Source organism: Tachypleus tridentatus, chromosome 11 (assembly GCF_004210375.1).
Source record: "Tachypleus tridentatus isolate NWPU-2018 chromosome 11, ASM421037v1, whole genome shotgun sequence".
NCBI classification, from domain to species: Eukaryota; Metazoa; Arthropoda; class Merostomata; order Xiphosura; family Limulidae; genus Tachypleus; species Tachypleus tridentatus.
The window spans coordinates 28028487-28053541 of NC_134835.1; the positions used below are offsets into that span (position 1 = coordinate 28028487).

The 25055-nt window shown below is 35.3% G+C and overlaps 1 protein-coding gene across 1 annotated transcript in view; it reads left to right on the top strand.

Annotated features, from left to right (window-relative positions):
- The window catches only part of LOC143231826 (uncharacterized), a 192929-nt gene extending 168340 nt beyond the window's left edge, over positions 1-24589 (top strand). The window contains exon 3 of the mRNA XM_076466501.1: positions 24058-24589. Coding sequence (XP_076322616.1) covers positions 24058-24135 — 78 coding nt within the window. The 3' untranslated portion in view covers positions 24136-24589. The remainder of the gene's footprint in view (positions 1-24057) is intronic.
- The last annotated feature ends 466 nt before the right edge of the window (positions 24590-25055 follow it).

Sequence of the window (25055 nt, forward strand, 5' to 3'; positions counted from 1 at the left end):
CTATTCTATCACTTCAAAATTATAAAAGGTTATTACGTACAGCTTAAGTTGAAATTCAACAACTAAACAAACTTAAGATGTGTTTAATACGTAAATCAAAGACCAACTTAACACTGAATAAGCTAAGAGTCTTATGGTCTTGCTTAACATAAGGGGTTTTCACACTTTATCCAAGTGTAATGATCTGTAAGACTTATCTTAAAAGAATATATCTATATACTAAATCAAACATACACAAAATTATTCATATTTCGCGAACTTCTCCAGTTTTTTCTGGGAAAATGCGCGAATAATAAACAAGAATGTTATGTACAGATGTATACAGATTACTGATCATATGTAGTGTGTACAAGAGCGCTATAAACGTGTATTTCATAAACGTAAAGTGAATAGTGGTGAGGAGTGTAGGGAGAACTGATAATCTGTACATTTTACACACATAAGGAGGGGTTCTAACATATGGGGAGTCAATAGTGGTGAGGAGTGTAGAGAGAACTGATAATGTGTACATTTTACACACGTAAGGAGGGGTTCTAACATATGGGGAGTCAATAGTGGTGAGGAGTGTAGGGAGAACTGATAATCTGTACATTTTACACACATAAGGAGGGGTTCTAACATATGGGGAGTCAATAGTGGTGAGGAGTGTAGGGAGAACTGATAATCTGTACATTTTACACACGTAAGGAGGGGTTCTAACATATGGGAAGTCAATAGTGGTGAGGAGTGTAGGGAGAACTGATAATCTGTACATTTTACACACATAAGGAGGGGTTCTAACATATGGGGAGTCAAAAGTGGTGAGGAGTGTAGAGAGAACTGATAATGTGTACATTTTACACACGTAAGGAGGGGTTCTAACATATGGGAAGTCAATAGTGGTGAGGAGTGTAGGGAGAACTGATAATCTGTACATTTTACACACGTAAGGAGGGGTTCTAACATATGGGAAGTCAATAGTGGTGAGGAGTGTAGGGAGAACTGATAATCTGTACATTTTACACACGTAAGGAGGGGTTCTAACATATGGGAAGTCAATAGTGGTGAGGAGTGTAGGGAGAACTGATAATCTGTACATTTTACACACATAAGGAGGGGTTCTAACATATGGGGAGTCAAAAGTGGTGAGGAGTGTAGAGAGAACTGATAATGTGTACATTTTACACACGTAAGGAGGGGTTCTAACATATGGGAAGTCAATAGTGGTGAGGAGTGTAGGGAGAACTGATAATCTGTACATTTTACACACGTAAGGAGGGGTTCTAACATATGGGAAGTCAATAGTGGTGAGGAGTGTAGGGAGAACTGATAATCTGTACATTTTACACACGTAAGGAGGGGTTCTAACATATGGGAAGTCAATAGTGGTGAGGAGTGTAGGGAGAACTGATAATCTGTACATTTTACACACGTAAGGAGGGGTTCTAACATATGGGAAGTCAATAGTGGTGAGGAGTGTAGGGAGAACTGATAATCTGTACATTTTACACACGTAAGGAGGGTTCTAACATATGGGAAGTCAATAGTGGTGAGGAGTGTAGGGAGAACTGATAATGTGTACATTTTACACACGTAAGGAGGGTTCTAACATATGGGAAGTCAATAGTGGTGAGGAGTGTAGGAGAACTGATAATCTGTACATTTTACACACGTAAGGAGGGGTTCTAACATATGGGGAGTCAATAGTGGTGAGGAGTGTAGGGAGAACTGTTAATGTGTACATTTTACACACGTAAGGAGGGGTTCTAACATATGGGAAGTCAATAGTGGTGAGGAGGGTAGGGAGAACTGATAATGTGTACATTTTACACACGTAAGGAGGGGTTCTAACATATGGGGAGTCAATCGTGGTGAGGAGTGTAGGGAGAACTGATAATGTGTACATTTTACACACGTAAGGAGGGGCTCTAACATATGGGAAGTCAATAGTGGTGAGGAGTGTAGGGAGAACTGATAATGTGTACATTTTACACACGTAAGGAGGGTTCTAACATATGAGAAGTCAATAGTGGTGAGGAGTGTAGGAGAACTGATAATGTGTACATTTTACACACGTAAGGAGGGTTCTAACATATGGGGAGTCAATCGTGGTGAGGAGTGTAGGAGAACTGATAATCTGTACATTTTACACACGTAAGGAGGGTTCTAACATATGGGAAGTCAATAGTGGTGAGGAGTGTAGGGAGAACTGATAATCTGTACATTTTACACACGTAAGGAGGGGTTCTAACATATGGGAAGTCAATAGTGGTGAGGAGTGTAGGGAGAACTGATAATGTGTACATTTTACACACGTAAGGAGGGGTTCTAACATATGGGAAGTCAATAGTGGTGAGGAGTGTAGGAGAACTGATAATCTGTACATTTTACACACGTAAGGAGGGTTCTAACATGTGGGAAGTCAATAGTGGTGAGGAGTGTAGGAGAACTGATAATGTGTACATTTTACACACGTAAGGAGGGGTTCTAACATATGGAAAGTCAATCGTGGTGAGGAGTGTAGGGAGAACTGATAATGTGTACATTTTACATACGTAAGGAGGGGTTCTAACATATGAGAAGTCAATAGTGGTGAGGAGTGTCGGGAGAACTGATAATGTGTACATTTTACACACGTAAGGAGGGGTTCTAACATATGGGGAGTCAAAAGTGGTGAGGAGTGTAAAGAGAACTGATAATGTGTACATTTTACACACGTAAGGAGGGGTTCTAACATGTGGGGAGTCAAAAGTGGTGAGGAGTGTAGAGAGAACTGTTAATGTGTACATTTTACATACGTAAGGAGGGGTTCTAACATATGAGAAGTCAATAGTGGTGAGGAGTGTAGGGAGAACTGATAATGTGTACATTTTACACACGTAAAGAGGGGTTCTAACATATGAGAAGTCAATAGCGGTGAGGAGTGTAGGGAGAACTGATAATGTGTACATTTTACACACGTAAGGAGGGGTTCTAACATATGGGGAGTCAAAAGTGGTGAGGAGTGTAGAGAGAACTGATAATGTGTACATTTTACACACATAAGGAGGGGTTCTAACATATGGGGAGTCAAAAGTGGTGAGGAGTGTAGAGAGAACTGATAATGTGTACATTTTACACACGTAAGGAGGGGTTCTAACATATGGGGAGTCAAAAGTGGTGAGGAGTGTAGAGGGAACTGTTAATCTGTACATTTTACACACGTAAGGAGGGGTTCTAACATATGGGGAGTCAATAGTGGTGAGGAGTGCAGAGAGAACTGTTAATGTGTACATTTTACACACATAAGGAGGGGTTCTAACATATGGGGAGTCAAAAGTGGTGAGAAGTGTAGAGAGAACTGTTAATGTGTACATTTTACACACGTAAGGAGGGGTTCTAACACATGGGGAGTCAAAGGTGGTGAGAAGTGCAGAGAGAACTGTTAATGTGTACATTTTACACACGTAAGGAGGGGTTCTAACACATGGGGAGTCAAAAGTGGTGAGGAGTGTAGAGAGAATTGTTAATGTGTACAGTTTACACACGTAAGGAGGGGTTCTAACATATGGGAAGTCAATAGTGGTAAGAAGTGTGGAGAAAACTGTTAATGTGTACATTTTACACACGTAAGGAGGGGTTCTAACATATGGGAAGTCAATAGTGGTGAGGAGTGTAGAGAGAACTGTTAATGTGTACATTTTACACACGTAATGAGGGGTTCTAACATATGAGAAGTCAATAGTGGTGAGGAGTGGAGAGAGAACTGTTAATGTGTACATTTTACACACGTAAGGAGGGGTTCTAACATATGGGAAGTCAATAGTGGTGAGGAATGTAGAGAGAACTGTTAATGTGTACATTTTACACACGTAAGGAGGGGTTCTAACATATGGGAAGTCAATAGTGGTGAGGAGTGTAGAGAGAACTGTTAATGTGTACATTTTACACACGTAATGAGGGGTTCTAACATATGAGAAGTCAATAGTGGTGAGGAGTGTAGAGAGAACTGTTAATGTGTACATTTTACACACGTAATGAGGGGTTCTAACATATGAGAAGTCAATAGTGGTGAGGAGTGGAGAGAGAACTGATAATGTGTACATTTTACACACATAATGAGGGGTTCTAACATGGAAAGTCAATAGTGGTGAGGAGTGTAGAGAGAACTGATAATCTGTACATTTTACACACGTAAGGAGGGGTTCTAACATATGAGAAGTCAATAGTGGTGAGGAGTGTAGAGAGAACTGTTAATGTGTACATTTTACACACGTAAGGAGGGGTTCTAACATGGAAAGTCAAAAGTGGTGAGGAGTGTAGAGAGAACTGTTAATGTGTACATTTTACACACGTAATGAGGGGTTCTAACATATGAGAAGTCAATAGTGGTGAGGAGTGGAGAGAGAACTGATAATGTGTACATTTTACACACGTAAGGAGGGGTTCTAACATATGGGGAGTCAATAGTGGTAAGAAGTGTGGAGAGAACTGTTAATGTGTACATTTTACACACGTAAGGAGGGGTTCTAACATATGGAAAGTCAAAAGTGGTGAGGAGTGTAGAGAGAATTGTTAATGTGTACAGTTTACACACGTAAGGAGGGGTTCTAACATATGGGAAGTCAATAGTGGTGAGGAGTGTAGAGAGAACTGTTAATGTGTACATTTTACACACGTAATGAGGGGTTCTAACATATGAGAAGTCAATAGTGGTGAGGAGTGGAGAGAGAACTGATAATGTGTACATTTTACACACGTAAGGAGGGGTTCTAACACATGGGGAGTCAATAGTGGTGAGGAGTGGAGAGAGAACTGTTAATGTGTACATTTTACACACGTAAGGAGGGGTTCTAACATATGGAAAGTCAAAAGTGGTGAGGAGTGTAGAGAGAACTGTTAATGTGTACATTTTACATACGTAAGGAGGGGTTCTAACATATGGAAAGTCAAAAGTGGTGAGGAGTGGAGAGAGAACTGTTAATGGGTACATTTTACATACCTAAGGAGGGGTTCTAACATATGGAAAGTCAATAGTGGTGAGGAGTGGAGAGAGAACTGTTAATGTATACATTTTACACACGTAAGGAGGGGTTCTAACATATATTAGCTGTGTTTTGTGTCTTTTTTTAACGATAAGTAAAATTCAGTGAGTAAATAATATTATTAATAATAAACAAAATATATTAATAGTTTCACTTTAATAAAAAACATGTGCTTTATTCTAATTAATGAATGAAGTAAAACTGAAGAAAGTTCACTGAACAGTTGTTCAAGTAACTAATGATATAAATAGCATTCCAGTCGCTGCTATGTCTGGTGAATTCTGGTTTTGTACGAAAGGCCTCGTCGGTACATAGTACTCATAGTGTGGTTGGCTTGTTATTACACTTTTTAGTATTTTCACTCATAAGTTTTTATGTATTAGACATGTAGAAAGAGAGAAAAAAACGAGTGGTTAAATGAAGGTATATTACGCATTACATATAGAAAAATGCTGATATGTACATGTACGTGTTTCATATAGAGTAATGGAAATATATTACATATCGCTTATGTGTATATATTAAAACAGGAGAAAGTACTGTTGATGTTCATATGTAAGGTATAAATTTAGTGTGAAGTCTTATATAGTTTGGGTGTTTATTGAAGCACGTGTTAACGTATGTTTCGTATCCGCTTTTCGATCAATACATTGAAAAGAATTTCACCTGCAATTATAATATATCTGTTTAAGAACTGTATATGAAAAACGTTTAATCAGGAAAACCACGTTAAACTTGCATCTATCAGAGTAAAAACCCGAATTTGTGTCAAGTTTCGTTAGTTATGTGGCAGGTAAGTACTTTGTTTGAATAGAGTTATGTACATGAACATGTCAAACTATCGTTCACGTGGTAGAAGCAAATCTTGTTTGTTTGTATTTTAGAGCAAAGCCACATTGGGCTGTCTTTGTTCTGGGGAATCAAATCCCATATTTCAGCGCTGTAAGTCCTTAGACTGACCATTGTCCGGAAGAACCAAAGAAACAGAAAAAGGAAAAAAAAACAACACGTTTCTTCTGTGAAGAAAGTAAAAATGTAAACGTATGTGTAACAGAATGTGAAACATCCATTTAAAATATATTTTATTTGTTACTATTAACTGCTATGTTTATTATATAACCATATTGTTTGTAGTGTTCAAACATTAACGTGATTATCACTCCCTTAGTGCTCAGTAAGAAAGGTAAGATTGAATACGTTTTTCTCATTTCATTAAATACTTCCAACCTGACAGTTAGATCAAATCTCGTGATTTTGATGGATCCATGGTTTCCGTGTTAAACGTATAATACGACAATGTATCTTTCCGCAGACATCAGAGCCTAGGCAACATTCTCGGGTCTCTCTCTGTTCCACTTCTGGAACAAGGTATGACGAATCCACCCTTCAAAACGCATAAGCAGGAAAACATACATTGTTTTCACATGAATCTATTTCAGAAAGCTAGGATAATTGTCCCAAATTTCGAATTAATGATGAAACTAGCTTGGGAATAGAGAGGTTGAAACTAATCTAGTGTTAGTTTTACTGTTGCTTCATATCCGCAACCTAACCCACCGATACTGAGAAAAGCTTCCTTGTTTGCTTTTAGAGTAAAGCCACAGTGGGCTATCTACTCTGTCGACTTCAGGGAATCGAACCCTGTTTTATCGTTGTCCCACAGGACGGCAGATTACTAAGATGGGGGATAAAATAGTGCGAGGAGGGATAAAAAATCTAAAAAAACTTTAAAATATCATAATTGTACTTTGGGTCCGGCATGGCCAGGTGGTATCATAATTGTACTTTGGGTCCGGCATGGCCAGGTGGGTTAAGGCATTTGCTCGTTAATGTCACAGGTTGGAATCCCCGTCACACTAAATATGTTCGCTCTTTCAGCCGTGGAGGTGTTATAATGTAACGGTCAACCCTACTATTCGTTGGTAAAAGAGTAGCCCAAGAGTTGGCGGTGGGTGGTGGTGACTAGCTAAATTAGGGACGGCTAGCGCAGATAGCCCTCGTGTAACTTTGCACGAAATTCAAAAACAAAGAACATTACTGTATAGTGCACATTAACGTAACAAAAGGGGGGACACTTTTCTAGTTAAATGTTAATTATAGGTGAGATACACAAAAGCAGAATAATAGGTTTATAAGACTGAAATGTTTCATAACGTTTGTTAGTTTGTTATAAAGCTACACAACAGGCTACATACAGATTTATTTATTTGTTCTTAACCACAGAGGTATACAATGAGTTATTTGTACTGTCCAGTAGAAAACGTAAAAAACGTACAGATAGACCATTGTATAGCTTTACGATCAACAATAATCAAAGAATCAAAAGCTTTTTAAAGTGTTCAAACATACATGTAACTCTACGTTTTAAAGTGTTCAAACCTACCTGTAACTCTTCTTTATAAAGTGTTCAAACCTACATGTAACCCTTTCTGTCGTTCAAAACAACTCGCTAAGAAACAGAAACATTTTAAGGATGCATGAGAGAGTGAATAAACAAGTATTTTTATGTACAATATTTTATAATAATAACTTGTACAACAATAACATTGTCGATTATGGTCGCATGCCTAACATCTCCATGAAATCGTGGATTTTTTAGAATTAAACATAGAATCTGTGAGTGAAACCTCTTTAAGAAATAAATTTACAGGGTTCGTGTGTGTAGGAACTGCACGGTTATATAAGTTACTTTCTAATTTATATGTTATATATAAATTCACACGTCCAATCAACTATGTTCTAATGTTTTGAGGAAATAAAACACACAGAAAAGAAATCTTGAAAAAAGTGTCGGAGACAAAAGGAACAACACAATAATATAAACAGAATACTGAGGTGGAATGATCCCCACTGACCACTGGTCTGGGTGAAATATGCTTGTTCGTTTTGAATTTCGCGCAAAGCTACTCGAGGGCTATCTGCACTAGCCGTCCCTAATTTAACAATGTAAGACTAGAGGGAAGGCAGCTAGTCAACACCACCCACCGCCAACTCTTGGGTTACTCTTTTACCAACGAATAGTTGTATCGACTGTCACGTTATAACGCCCCCACGGCTGACAGGACGAGCATGTTTGGTGCGACTGGGATTCGAACCCGCGACCCTCCGATTAAGAGTCGAACGCCCTAACACGTTTGGCCATGCCGGACCTGGTGAAATATGGAACTAAACGTACAGAAAATAGTACTTTTGAAATAGCAGTTGTTTATCAATCTTTGTTCAGATGTACTCGTAGCCTGGAGGAAACTTGAGTATTCTAATTATTGGTTAAATAAGGTATTTGAAAAAAAACAACACGTAATTAAACCAAATAATCAGATGTGAGGGAAAAAGAAAACGAATCAAAGTATAAGATTTGTCGATCATGGAAAAATGTAATTACCACTAAATGATTTCTTCAGTTTAATTGCAATTAAAAATTATGAGTGAATTTACATAATTTTTATTCGATCAATATTTATTGATAAAATACTATATATATATACTTAATGCCGTAACCTTATATATTTTTAATGCTATAAAAATAGAATGTGTGTGATTGCTGTAGAAAAACACTTCGTGAGGATAGTTATTCTTTTGTGTCATTGGTTTTTGCACATTTATAATTTTATAATTATCTTTACGTTTATTAATCTGATCCGTAATGTTCGTGTAGTTATCTATATGACGTAATACTCTTACACGAGAGACATTTGTAATGTAAATTTGTATTTTTTATATTTTAGCTAGCTTAGTTCGATAAATTTCAAAGTATTTTGTTTGTTTCTTATGAAAAATCAGATGATAATTATAACATTGCGAAATTATTTTCAATTTTTTGGTTCAGGTTGGAACGAGTAGTGTATATATATTTCATATCTAATATATTGATTTATAATTATATTTGTTTAACGGGACTACTGCTGGTACAGAACGAAAAATCTGTGTTTTAGAAACACTTTAATGACCATTTCAATTATATTAATTCATCAGTGCTACTGATAGCATGGGTTGTGTTGTTTTTTTACAGTAATAATAATTTTTCTGTTTGAAAGAAACACTTTACGATCAAAATAGCAAACCGTTTATGATGCGTTAACGATTTGAGGATTTCTAACCAAAATTCGAGGTTTCTCAGCACAATTTACAAAAGAAGGAAAATACACCTTTGTTACGATGGTCAATTGTGATAAGGATTTCAGACTAAGTTCATTTATGAAGCAGATTCAACGAGTCCGTTTCGTGTGTGTGTGTCGTTTTTGTGGTTTCTTTTGCAAGCCTCACTGTTGCTCAGTAATAAGTTCAAAAGCTTTATAACGCTAAAATTGTAAGTTCGATATTCGCGTTTGGGTACAACGGAGTTATAACTCATTTAAAAATTGTGTGCTTTAGAACAAATCAATTTGTGAACTGTACGATATTCTAAGACATATTAAAAAACGTTCGCTTACTATGAACTTCAACGTTTCGGCGTCGTTTCGTTCAGTTTAAAAGTAATACTCATTCTGATTTTGTTTGTCTTTTAAGAATGTTATGAGTAATACTTTTTCGCGCACTTTACATGTACTTGTACCTATGTTTTTAATGTGTACTTGTACCTATGTTTTTAGTCTTACTGACAAAACAAAATCAAAACACTAGTGTGTCCATGGAGATACAGTTAAAGAAGACCCAAAACATGACGACACGTTTTAAGCTTATCGAGAAATTAATACAATGTGGTTCTAATTCTATTTAAATTCGTCTATTTGTTTTTGTTGATGTGTTTTGTTTTTTTTACCATCTCTTGTCTTGTTGTTTCTTATCCTCTATTTGTCCGTATTCGCCCAGTATGTCCAGGCGGTTAAGGCACTCGACTCGTAATCCGAGGGTCGCAAGTTCGAATCCCCGTCACACCAAACATGTTTGCCCTTTCAACCATGGGGACGTTATCATGTACGGTCAATCCCACTATTCATTGGTAAAAGTGTAGCCCAAGAGTGTAGTGATGACTAGCTGCCTTGCCTCTAGTGTTACACTGCTATATTAGGGACGGCGAGCGCGGATAGCCCTCGTGTAGCTTTGCGCGAAATTCAAAACATCCAATCGTCCGTATTACCAGTTTTTATTTACCCTGCACTTCGTGTTGTATGGCATAAATAATTAACATAGATCATGGCCGTTTATTCTACAACAACACGCAAACGTACCCCCCACCCCCCAAAAAAAGAAATGAACTCTAGTGCAATATTAAATTATTTTCCCTCATTATTTGAATTTGAAGAAAAAAATGAATATTTCTGCTATTTACGTATATTAAAAACTAAGAAAAATAAAGGACTGTGACATCAGGTTCTTTAACAATTGTAGATATTATTCAACTTAGGCCCAGCCAGGTGAGTTAAGACATTCGACTCATATTCTTAGGGTCACGGGTTCGAATCCCCGTCGCATCAAACATGGTCGCCATTTTAGCCGTGGGGGCATTATAATGTGACGGTCAATCCCACTATTCGTTGGTAAAAGAGTAGCTCAAAGGTCGGCGGTGGGTAGCGATGACTAGCTGCCTTCCATCTAGTCTTACACTTCTAAACTAGGGGCGGCTAGAGCAGATAGCCCTTGTGTAGCTTTGCGCGAAATTCAAAACAAAGCAATTATGCAACTTATATAGATATATATTCAAACCGTTTAAACAAAATCATTTTGAAATATTAATTACCAAAAAAGGAAGAAACAAAATGACAAATAATAGAGACGGAGCAGTATTTTGAACAGAGGGATAGAAGTAAGTCTATACAACGCTACAGTTCGGGGTTCGATTTCCCTCGGAGGACACAGCAGATAGCCTCTGTGACTTGGTTAAAGAAAATAAAATACACACGCACGCTGTTTTTATATTATATTTTAAGATACATACCCATAACCATGTTATAATATTCAGTAACACTCGTCTTGAGACATGTTCGGTTTTTTTTCAGCTTGGTCGCAGACCGTCACATCGTAACACCCCCACGGCTGAAAGGGCGAGCATGTTTGATGTGACGGGGATTCCAACTCACTACTCTCAAATTTCGAGTCGAGCTCCTTAACCACTTGGCCATGCCGAGCCATTTTTTTAGTAGATGAAATAAAAATTAAACGTTAAACCTGTTTTTATTTTTGTAGCGCTTAAAATAACCTTTTATATTTACATTTTGAAACATAAAACATAAAGCGTACAAGTAAAGTTTTATTATGTACATAATAAAAGAGGCACTTATACTTTCAAATCTAACGCTTTTCGCCTTTTAAATATAACAGCTTTTATCCTCACTGCCTTTATTTGGCTAATTAACTCGGATAAAGTCAACAGTGAAGTTACAACTGCCAACAGAAAACAAACCCCCGCCACTGTTGACTATTTCGTGTGTTCGCCCATTACCTGAGAGAAACAGATATAAAAGTGTCATTTCAAATTTTGTTTTATCTTTCTCTGATTATCCCATAAGCAGAAGCTTTGATAGAATTAAATTAGTTATGGAAAGTGCAAACTGAATCCAATCAGTACATATGCGTGGTCATATGTTAATCAGCTTGCGCGTATACCAGATTCCGCCGCCACGTACTGGCTGGCTGAGCAATTTGCTTAGAAAAACAAGTGAGCAGAAAATATGGATAAATATGTGTTAGTATATACGAACGGATACCTTTTTATATATATATACCGACCAACATTTGCGTTCTATTTAGAAGATTTTAATGAAATGTTTAATGTAAGGGAGAAAATTATTATTTTTGCTTTCTATTGCAATTATATATTCCAACAGAAATTTAACTTTAACCCTACTTTAAGTTGTGCATACGAAATGTTTTAATTCAGTGAATTCTAGTTTGGCACGTGTTTCTTTAATCAAGTCTTTAATTAAGCGCACATATTTCTGGACATTTAAAAGTTGTGTTATAATGATATAGAAACGTCTGCCACAACATAAACGTTTTAAAGAGGTTAAAAACGTATTAGTTTGTTTATGTGCTTGGGTAATAATGTGATAAGCTCTGTTCTTCCGTGTTTAATTATACACTCAGTACAAACTACTTTAGTTTTAGAAACTCTTAAGTAAAAAGGGGATATAGCTTAATGATTTAAGCCAAATCTAATATTAAAATGCCCTGGTCTGGTTCCAGGTTCCCAAAGATAGCTCGAGTCATTTTTTAAAGTCATGTAGATAAGTTCGCTCCTCCTTCTTCGTTTTCTATAGCAACTGGAAAGTGATTGGGTAATTTAGTTTGCCATGACACAGTTTGACTGGATGGATTCAATGTTTAAAAGTAATTCTGAACTAGTTCCAAGTCTAGAGTTGGCATTGTATGAATGGTGAGAAAATGTACCTTGAGATGTATTACTCAGTTGTTGTTTTGTAGTAAGATAAAGAATCTTGAGGTGTATCACTCAGTTGTTGTTTCATAGTAAGATAAAAAATCTTGAGGTTTATCACTTAGTTGTTGTTTCATAGTAAGATAAAGAATCTTGAGGTGTATCACTTAGTTGTTGTTTCATAGTAAGATAAAGAATCTTGAGGTTTATCACTCAGTTGTTGTTTCATAGTAAGATAAAGAATCTTGAGGTTTATCATTTAGTTGTTGTTTCATAGTAAAATAAAGAATCTTGAGGTTTATCACTTAGTTGTTGTTTCATAGTAAGATAAAGAATCTTGAGGTGTATCACTTAGTTGTTGTTTCATAGTAAGATAAAGAATCTTGAGGTGTATCACTTAGTTGTTGTTTCATAGTAAGATAAAGAATCTTGAGGTTTATCAGTTGTTGTTTCATAGTAAGATAAAGAATCTTGAGGTTTATCACTTAGTTGTTGTTTCATAGTAAGATAAAGAATCTTGAGGTTTATCACTTAGTTGTTGTTTCATAGTAAGATAAAGAATCTTGAGGTGTATCACTTAGTTGTTGTTTCATAGTAAGATAAAGAATCTTGAGGTTTATCACTCAGTTGTTGTTTCATAGTAAGATAAAGAATCTTGAGGTTTATCATTTAGTTGTTGTTTCATAGTAAGATAAAGAATCTTGAGGTTTATCACTTAGTTGTTGTTTCATAGTAAGATAAAGAATCTTGAGGTGTATCACTTAGTTGTTGTTTCATAGTAAGATAAAGAATCTTGAGGTGTATCACTTAGTTGTTGTTTCATAGTAAGATAAAGAATCTTGAGGTTTATCAGTTGTTGTTTCATAGTAAGATAAAGAATCTTGAGGTTTATCAGTTGTTTCATAGTAAGATAAAGGATCTTGAGGTTTATCAGTTGTTTCATAGTAAGATAAAGAATCTTGAGGTGTATCACTTAGTTGTTGTTTCATAGTAAGATAAAGAATCTTGAGGTGTATCACTTAGTTGTTGTTTCATAGTAAGATAAAGAATCTTGAGGTGTATCACTTAGTTGTTGTTTCATAGTAAGATAAAGAATCTTGAGGTGTATCACTTAGTTGTTGTTTCATAGTAAGATAAAGAATCTTGAGGTTTATCACTTAGTTGTTGTTTCATAGTAAGATAAAGAATCTTGAGGTGTATCACTTAGTTGTTGTTTCATAGTAAGATAAAGAATCTTGAGGTTTATCACTTAGTTGTTGTTTCATAGTAAGATAATAAATCTTGAGGTGTATCACTTAGTTGCTGTTTCATAGTAAGATAAAGAATCTTGAGGTTTATCAGTTGTTGTTTCATAGTAAGATAAAGAATCTTGAGGTTTATCAGTTGTTGTTTCATAGTAAGATAAAGAATCTTGAGGTTTATCAGTTGTTTCATAGTAAGATAAAGAATCTTGAGGTGTATCACTTAGTTGTTGTTTCATAGTAAGATAAAGAATCTTGAGGTTTATCACTTAGTTGTTGTTTCATAGTAAGATAAAGAATCTTGAGGTGTATCACTTAGTTGTTGTTTCATAGTAAGATAAAGAATCTTGAGATGTATCACTTAGTTGCTGTTTCATAGTAAGATAAAGAATCTTGAGGTGTATCACTTAGTTGTTGTTTCATAGTAAGATAAAGAATCTTGAGGTTTATCAGTTGTTGTTTCATAGTAAGATAAAGAATCTTGAGGTTTATCAGTTGTTGTTTCATAGTAAGATAAAGAATCTTGAGGTTTATCAGTTGTTTCATAGTAAGATAAAGAATCTTGAGGTGTATCACTTAGTTGTTGTTTCATAGTAAGATAAAGAATCTTGAGGTTTATCACTTAGTTGTTGTTTCATAGTAAGATAAAGAATCTTGAGATGTATCACTTAGTTGCTGTTTCATAGTAAGATAAAGAATCTTGAGGTGTATCACTTAGTTGTTGTTTCATAGTAAGATAAAGAATCTTGAGGTTTATCAGTTGTTGTTTCATAGTAAGATTACGTGCGTTAAGGTGTATCACTTAGTTATTGTTTTATGGTAATTTAAAAATCTCCTAGAAGTTAAACATATGGTATATTATATTCTGTTACTTAGAACTGTTACATTATATTATAAGTAACTAAACATTTATGCAAGATTTACTTCATGAAATAAAATAGAACGATTGTGATAAAAAAGCTTCATTTACATTTCATAAGTTGCAATTTCAACTGATTGTTCCAAACAGAAACTCTTTACTATAATAAACATGATTAACTTAATGTTCCAAACAGAAACTCTTTATTATAATAAACATGATCAACTGAATGTTCCAAACAGAAACTCTTTACTATAATAAACATGATTAACTTAATGTTCCAAACAGAAACTCTTTACTATAATAAACATGATCAACTGAATGTTCCAAACAGAAACTCTTTATTATAATAAACATGATCAACTGAACGTTCCAAACAGAAACTCTTTACTATAGTGAACATGATTAACTGAATGTTCCATATGAAAAATGGTTAGTTTAATAAATGTAATGAGCTGAAGGTTCCATAAGAAAACTGTTTAGTTCAATAAAGATGGTTATAATATATTTGAAGTGAATATGAAAAATGGGTTGCCAGGGATACATAGTTTTATTTTAATATTATCCAACTTTAATCACAATGTTTGGATATATCATCCTACAATACAGTTAACACGTATTCAAATGACTATTATAACAATTTAAAGTTTACCGTATGAAAAGTTGGATTGAACTCTATACGTAGATATATTTCCATGGATAATTTGGCCCTAGAACATTTAATGTGTCTTTCTAAGTTTTAAAGTGACCGCCTCAAGTCATTAGTAACTTTAGATATGCTTTTTATCATCTTCTATTCTAATTACATTCTTTGTTGGCTTTTAGTTTTTTAGTTTTTTTTAATAAATAAAACGTACCGAACGTAAAGACCCAAAGATCTCGTAATGAGATAGAATTACTTGAAATAATTATATGAGTGGTAGAAACTATCCAATCACGTTTAATAACCTGTTTCTGTCGTGAACAGTGCGTCTCAAACGAAATTACTGTCAATTAATTTTTTAAATACAGCATTTTTTTAGAATATTCTGTTTGTGTGTGCGTGTGTGTTCAGATGCTATTGCAGAACTGATGATACTTAGAATACACATAAGGTTTCCTTTCGTGAACTCTACATCTTTTGGACTTATGACGTTAAGGTTTATGGTTCAATACCCGTAGCTGTCACACCACAAATAATCCACAGTGTAGCCTTCTAATTGATAAATAATAAACGTGGCAGAATCTAGCCTTATCTTCTCCTTTATATTGGCAGTTTTTATCTTACAGAAGTATAGAGTATTTTATTTATTAACAAGTCAAAAACCTTAACATACCCTGTCTTTTTAGCCGGTGGGTTTTACCTGTTTGTTGTTTTAAACAGTATTTGATAACCCAGTGCATTTCGTGAAATTCAGCCAGAGATCAAATGTTTATTATTGCGCTGTCGTCAAACTGTTTAACAAATAAAAGCTGGAAGTACCTCAAAAAATACTAAAAAAAAGAAAACATGTTCGCCAGTGGCTCAGCTGCAAGCTTAAGAGCTCATAAGACTAAGATTCCCGGTTCGATATCCGTGGCGTACGTAGCACACGTTACACAATGTAGATTTTTGTGGTTAACACAAAACAAAAAATAAATATCACTTATCTTTGAAGTAACCTTCATGTAGCCTACGATTTTCGAAGAGAAAAACCAACATAATTTAGTTTCATTTGTAATTCCTTGTCTATTCTAATAAACAACAGCATTTAATTGGTAAGTTATGAAAAAAATGTAACTACGGTAGCTATAGTCAGATTTATATGTTCCATATGACACGTAGAAAACAAATAAGTTATGTTAATATTTGGTATTCCACTTAAAGACTTCATTCACATATTGAACAATTTGTCAAGAACGTTTTATGTATGGTAGCAGAGAAAGACGAACTCTATGGAAACACAACGTCTACGGTGTTTCAAAAACTGTAATGTTCGGAAAAATACAACAAGATGATGGTTGGACCTTCGTAGTTAATTATGTTATATAAGTACATCGTATTGCATTTATTACCAATAACCTCAAATAAACCATCTTATAGAATGTATTTAATAATTTAGTTAAAATATACCAATGTCAAGTGAAAATACTTTTTAACGTGTTGTAGTTAATATAAATAAGAATGACAAATGTGATGAATGCTAAAAATATTCTATATATTATTGTATGGTAACTTTGTATTATATTGAATCCTACGGTGCATTAGAATTTTAAATCAAATATACAGCTAGAAGTATCATCAACATGAACATTGTACTATCCAACACGGTTGTGAGGCTCAGTCACGGCCGTCCATTAATACTTGTCACAATAAAACTAACGTTCACCACCTATGTGTATATTTTTAAGCAAACAAAATGGGACTCACATTTACATATATAACGCTTCTATGGCTGGTTAGTGGCATGTTGCTGCTCAAAAGTCGACACTCTTATATTCAGATACCACGTTCACCACTATGTTACATCTGAACACTACATTGTATAAAAAATGTTTTGTGAGTATCAACAGTATTCATAGGAGAAACAAGCAACTAGTAATGTAGATACTGTAGTAAAACAACATGTAAGTAATATTGTAGATACTGTAGTAAAACAACATGTAAGTAATATTGTAGATAGTGTAGTAAAACAACATGTAACTAATATTGTAGATAGTGTAGTAAAACAACATGTAACTAATATTGTAGATAGTGTAGTAAAACAACATGTAACTAATATTGTAGATAGTGTAGTAAAACAACATGTAACTAATATTGTAGATAGTGTAGTAAAACAACATGTAAGTAATATTGTAGATACTGTAGTAAAACAACATGTAAGTAATATTGTAGACACTGTAGTAAAATATTTGTAAGATGGTGGTTCTACATGTAAGTCCAGTAAAGTGGTGGTTCTATATGTAAGTCCAGTAAGGTGGTAGTTCTATATGTAAGTCCAGTAAGGGGGTAGTTCTATATGTAAGTACAGTAAGGTGGTGGTTCTATATGTAAGATCAGTAAGGTGGTGGTTCCATATGTACGTCCAGTAAAGTGGTGTTTGTATATGTAAGTTCAGTAAGATGGTGGTTCCAATCTCCTCTGAAGAATACTTTAGTTTCTTCTTATTTTTTTCGACAGAAACTAATATCTTGGTGAGCACCGCTCTTTTTTTTTTACATACTTATGGAAATTCTAAGAAAGACATGCTTAAAGCAATCAGTAAGGCGAGTGTACTTACGAAGGTTTTTTTTAATTTTTTTATTTTTGTTCCATCAAACCCTTGTGCTAATATAAAATCGTTGTCACGTCTATGACCATTAGCTGCTAGAGAGGTCTGAACCTCCAGTCAGTGCTGTTCCCCAACCCCTTCCAGAATACTTTAATGTGTTCTTCAGGCATTGTCTTTGAGAGATTTCAAAGTCTTTGGGGTTCTTATCACGCGGTGCTCGTGCAAATATCTGTTATCTTTTTTCTCTGTATTGGCAAATTTAGACGTTTTCTTCTGTATTATGAGAAGTAATTCAACACTTCTGTGTCATAGATAACGGCGCTGTCTTCATTAATTGAAAAAAATTTAGGAAGCTATTGACAGCCTCCTGATGAATTATTACCGTTTTGCGGGGTTATTAGGAACTTGTTGTAGAAGGCTTGGAAGGGTGTTCTATAAGGCGGCTTCTCGCAATCAGAGGTGAGATAGGCCCTTTACAAAAGTTATCTCTCCCAGTGTGGGAATGAATGAGGGGGCTATGCGGTGATGAGCCGTACTGCTGGCGGCTTTTCCTGCTTATAATGTCGCTGTGAATGGGTGACATAGAATGATTTATGCATGTATCTGGGCTGGAGAAATGATGTACGCTGAAACAACATGTAAGAAGGACTGACTGTTAGCAGCAGTTTTATGCGGGCACAAAAAGAAAATTTTAACAGGAATATAAAACATTCGATAACGCAGGGCGCTATCTTTTATACACGTGTAATTTACACTTTCCAAATCTATCAGGGCGTGACATAAACAATATCTACATGCAGGTGCCCTTACGGCAAACGTATCTAAATTGTTGAACAAATAACTTTGAAAACTCGCATCGACAAAGATTATTACAGATATTTAATTAAACGTTGAAATATGGAATCATTTTGAGCGTAGAGAATTTTCTTATTAAATATATAACATTATCAAATGTTCCAAAGTATCATTGAGACGTTTACCTTATGAATTTGAATCATAGTTTTTATATATAATAAACGAACGAAAATTGTAATAGTGTGCTTGTTTTTCGAAACTTGGTTCTTGACTTTAGCTTGTTTTCTGTACCAACTAATAAAGTTTATCAGAAAACGAGATACGATTCTTTTGGAGACCAAAGCAGAATACAGAACAGTTAGAGAAAAACAAATGTTATTGTCTACTTCGTCTTAAAAATTCAGCAGATAACCCGATGTGGCTTTGCTATGAGAAAACACACGCTCGTTTTAAAAATACTCATCAGAACTTTTGTTTTATTATTATTATTTTATTGTTTTATTATTAGTGTTTATTATACCAAACCTATCAAAGGCTAAACGGCCTGGCATGTTTAGGTGGTTAAGGCACTTGACCCATAATCTGAGGGCCGCGGGTTCGAATCCCCGTCACACCAAACATGCTCGACTCTTCAGCCTTGAGGACGTTATTAGTGACGGTCAATCCCACTATTCGTTGGTAAAAGAGTAGCCTAAGAGTTGGCGGTGGGCGGTGATGACGAGCTGTTTTCCCTCTAGTCTTACATTGCAAAATTAGGGACGGCTAGCGCAGATAGCCCTCGTGTAACTTTGCGCGAAATTCAAAACAAGCCTAATTATACCAAATCTATCAAAGGCTGAACTGATTTAATCGTTTGTTGTAATTCCGCGGATATGTAAGTTTCTGCGCTGTTTCTATTCAGCCTAATAATATCAAAACTGAAATAAGCTGAAAGTTTTTTTAACATCCAGATTTAAGTATAGCGCTCTACAAAATCCAATATACACTGAGGACTGAGACCTTTTTAGAAATATCGGTTTTTATCGTGTCGGCTAAGATTGTTTGTGTAGGGGAGTGGGGTGTTTTGAAGGAAATCTGTTTGCGCTCTATCCCGGATTTTAGCAATGTAACCTCATCTACTTACCAATGACCTATTTAGGTGGACACCTAAGACTATCACAATAATATTACCTAAAATAAAGCTAGTTTTGTCTTAAAGGAGAGGTATGTTTGAAAAAGTTTATATTTTTTATACAGATATTTTCTTTTATTAACCATTCTAGGTTTATTAGGACTTACGTTGCTCCAAACTGTAGTTCTCAGCGATTCGTGATATAACTGTTTTTTTTCTTTCTCTGTTAAAGAAATATATTTCTTATTAAAACCGTGCCACTTGTTTTGATGTGTTAATTTGATTTATTAAAAAGTAAAAAATTATCCTTCATATTTTCTTGTTTATATTAAATCTTGATATATATCAGGCCTAAAATTTGCGGTCCAAGTCAGTAGAGCTCCACTCCACTATCCTTTTCAATAACAAACTTTTATGCTAGTCTAGACATGATTTTTTAGCAAGATACGCGAGCACGAACATGAGTTTGTCAAGAATACAGAAGTTTTGCAGTGCTTCGTTTGTATTTTACCCAAGTAATTTATAGCATGTTGCAGGCCCTGGCATGGCCAGGTGGTTAAGACATTCGACTTATAATCTGAAGGTCTCGGGTTCTAATCCCCGTCGCACCAAACATGCTCGCCCTTTCAACCGTGGGGTTGTTATGATGTGACGATCAATCCCACTATTCGTTGGTAAAAGAGTAGCCCAAGAGTTGGCGGTGGGTGGTGATGACGAGCTGCCTTCCCTCTAGTCTTACACTGCTAAATTAGGGACAGCTAGCGCAGATAGCCCTCGAGTTCCTTTGCGCGAAATTCAAAACAAACCGAAGCATGGTGTCCGTAGCGTCTCGGTTAAAGTGTGTTAAGATTGCCATTGTGTTAGAATGTTATTAGACTGCAATATTTCAAATAATCGTATTTCCTCTAAACTTGATTAATTTCATATAAAAATTTGTTTATACTGATGCATCTAATTAGTTTTCGGTTTTGTTTTCGTCTCGTACGTAACAAAGTCGTGCAAGCAGCGCCCGCTGCGTTTTCTAGCTACATTTTGCTGAGATACGAAAAATGCTAATTAATGCGATATATAATATTATTTAGAAATACATTAATGATTTCAGCCGAAGTAAAAATACGCCGTTGTGATTTTCTACCAACAGGACTGAACCTTTGGCCAAGTTTGTGATGCTATCACAACTGTTCTAAAATTCTAACATGTCATTATTTTTATGTTTCTGAACATGTCTGATTACACCTTGTGAATAAGTGCAGAATTAAATTTAAGTACGAATTTTTTTAAAAAAGTTTAAATTCGGATAAATGTCTACCTGGAAAATCATAGTTTAAAATTTATAGCTTAAAAATCATAGCTCAACACTCAAAGTTTCTCTTGAATGTTTTCGTTGCTGCATAACTCCGCCATATTTATTTTATTATGTTTTTGGTTGTTTGAATTAAGCACAAAGCTAAACAATGGGCTATCTATGCTTTGCCCACCATGGGTATCGAAACCCGGTTTTTAATGTTGTAAGTCCGCAGACATAGCATTGAGCCACTGGGGGGCATTTTATTATGAGAAGATACATAGACTCACCCGGCGATTTACTTCCAAACTCTACTTCAAAGAAAAAGAAACTATATTTATTTATTATTTATTTCAGAGAAAGCTTAAAGTATTTTATAATAAAAGTAACTCTATCCCATTAATGTGCACATGATAAACATGGGCTAGTTGCTTGACTATGACCCCAAAGATGGCTCTTAAAAAAACAATTCCCCTCCAAGCAACACCAGGAAATATTCGTAGGCCTGGTCATGGCAAACAAATGACTACCTAAAATCAGGCTCAGAGAATTTAAATTTGACATCAGTGAAAATGTTTACATGTCATGAATATTGTACCCTGTGTACTCGTTAAGGGTATATAACTTATATAAAAACAGTCATGATTTAAAAGTTCGACGGTAATTATTGATAACGATAAGGCATCTGTCTTAACCTAAGAGAAGTAAGCGTTAAAGGCTTGGTAGAATTCTTGGTCTTGGACAAACGTAACATACATTAAACTAAACTAGGAACTGTTGTACAGATATTAACATTTTTATGAATGTGTTTTGATAAATTTAATGTAGATGGCTCTCAGCACCCATTAAGTTAAATATTATAACTTCGGGCCTAGAGGCAGGTGGAAATCAGAAATAAGAGAATGGTGTAGCGAGTGTGAAGCATTACACCTGTTATGATAGCTTCAAGTTGGAGTTCAATCAAGTATTTCTTCGGGTGGAATATTAGGTTTCAAATAATATTCCACATTAAAATATATCTGTTATATATATATTAAGAGAAATAAGCAGTCAAATAGTGATGAAAATATTACTGCTTTATATATACTTGTTTTTTCACAGCACCCAAGTTACGCAGACTGTTTGTTTCTGAATTTCGCGCAAAGCTACTCGAGGGCTATCTGCGCTAGCAGTCCCTAATTTAGCAGTGTAAGACTAGAGAGAAGGCAGCTAGTCATCACCACCCACCGCCAACTCTTGGGCTACTCTTTTACCAATGAATAGTGGGATTGACCGCACATTATAACGCCTCCACAGCTGAAAGGGCAAGCATGTTTGGTGCAACGGGGATTCGAACCCACGACCCTCGGATTACAAGTTGAACACTTTAACCCACCTGGCCATGCCTACATGGACTAATATATTTAATAAAAACAAATCTGGCCATTTATAAAAAGCATTTATCACCATTAAATACGGAAAATAAGTATCGCTTTTCTAAGTAGGATTAATAAATGGAGAGAACCGTTGGTTTCCTTGTAATGTTTACAAACACGGAGTCCAATAAAGTTAGCACAAGAACAGCTGGCGTAACAACATTGCTCTTACTGTGTACAGAAAGATAGACATTTGAACAAATATAAGGTGTTTCTCACAGCTCTTTCGAAAGCTGTTGTTATTATGTTTGTGAAATGGCCTAAATAGTCTCAACATTAAAAGCACCAACTATCTGAGATTAAGAGAAATAACCAGTCATCACGTATAACAATTATTGTTATTCCCTCCCATTGTTTGTATGGTGACTGAGACAAGAAGCATCATTAATATAACATATTAACCAAATATTCCCTAATATTTCTTGCCAAAGGTACACACTTTTATATTTTTTTTACACGGTTCGCCTTTTAAAATCACTTGTCTCTTTTTATATGCGTTTGTTTGTTTTTGCATTTCGCGCTAGTTGTTCATAATTTAGCAGTGTAAGACTAAAGGAAAGGCAGCTAGTCATCACCACTCACCGCTAACTCTTGGGCTACTCTTTTACCAACGGATAGTAGGATTGAATGTCACATTATAATGCCCTCACGGCTGAAAAAGCGAGCATGTTTGGTGCGATGGGGGATTCGAACCTGCGACCCTCATATTACGAGTCGATCGCCCTAACCACCTGACCACGTAACAGTTTTATGGTACTTAACTATAACGTACGATACCATATACGATTATCACAAAATTTCAGTATCATATATTATTATAATCTCACTTTTTAAAGCTTGTGTCTAATGTCTGGATGCTGTCAAAACTCTATACGGATTTGGTAATTTTTTTCTTGAGAGGAGACAACGTAAAGTGTAGTGAAATGCATTTTAATTGCCCTACACTGTCCTGTCGCTCAGAGGTCAATAGAGAGTGTACAGTTAATGACTAAAGTTTATATCACACACAACACAAATGGGTAGATTGTACAGAAGGAGACCAAATAAGAAACATTTATGTAGCATATACATACATATATATATATAAACAAAGTATACATGACTACATGCATAATAAACTACCTTGAAGGGAAGTGAGAGAGGGGTCAGTTCTTAATAAAATGAGGGAGATTTTTTTATTTTTCCATTAGCTATTTTTATGTCCAAAATACCTTTAAACGTGTAGCTTTATTTATAATGTAATTTTGTCGTGAAGTTAAAAGAAATATTCTGTACTACCTCAAAAGTATTAAAAGGTGGAATTGAGTGGAAAGTTTTCTTGTTTCCGTCTCTCGTACATCCTAAAATATAACTTTTTGTTTTCCTTTCTCTCTTTTGCAACTCTCCTGAAAAAGGAAATCGATCAGATAAATCCGTGTTGACACAGGTACATGACCGGAGTGACTAAAACTTACTTCAAGTATCTTTCGTGCTCGTAACAAATAAAAATAGCAAATATAGACGTTGAAAAATCGTCTCTTCTGCTTGTCTGATGTCTCTTCAGAATTTCCTTTTATCACGCAATCAAGTTGTGTGTCTTGCAGACAGAAGGGAACATATTTTGAGGAAATCAGAGATTTGAAACCAGAATATACTCAATTGTTTCTTTTAATATCAGAAACGCATGACGAATACAATTTTAGCTCACAACAATATTCCAAGAAAAAAAACTAAAAAAAAAAAATTGTCAGCGGGATAATAAGAGAGGTTTTAAAATACAGAGGACGCTAGTAACCAAAACGGTTTCTGTTTCTTTTTTTCTTTTAGTTTTCAAGACAGTGCATTTTAAATGTTGCTCACGGTTCAATAGGCTCGGCATCTCGCAGCATTAATGGTGATCGGTGAAGACTGTCTGGGGAACATTCGAGAATGTGAAAACGAAAAATTTGATCTGAGGAAGGAAACCAGTGGAGTGTAGCAGACTGTTAAATATAGGTGCTTCTCGACAACTCACCCTTTGTTACGTCATCAGCCAGTATTGTGTACAATACAGACTTTGGGGATACTGCTCTCATTTGCTTTTCAGACGCTTCGTAAAATACAACACACTACTATTGTCCTAGACTAATAAATAGCAAGAAATCTGACAGTTTCTGACCATCCTGATGTATTGGTATATGCATGAAAAGTTTGAAATGGGCCACGATACTGCTTCAGTACCAGGAATTCACTAATAATAGAGTCTCTCATGGATGAAGAATAAATCAGTGAGATAACCATTTATTTAAAAGTAAGTCATACATCTGCACACTTAGACACACATATATACATATATATCAGTTTCATCTTTGTTGTTTTAGAGTTACGTTAAAAAAAACACGATTTCAAGAGTCAAATTTATAAACTCAAAAATCTATAGGTTATGCATCACTTACATCATATATTGTAGTAGGAAATTATTGGATTCTAGACACTTAAGTAAAACTTTAAACTAAAATTTCTGTCTTTTATTTTGTCACTCTGTTTCACAGCTCGCGTGAAGACGGTCGAACTCTATACGCGTGTTCTATGATACTGTTTATGTCACTTTACAAATGTTCCCTCGCAGTTCAACGTCAAGCTTGATTAGTCTTAGCTGTTTGTCGCGAAATTAATTATTAAATACTGAAAGAAATGGAGGGACATTTCACTGACTCTTAACGTCATCATTACATAAACATGTATTCACAAAGATTAATTCTTATCATAACGAACCGTCCAGTTTCTTTGCTCATTTTCACGGTCTCCCGAATTAGATTCTTCAGGGGCTAAGACAAATTTAGCGG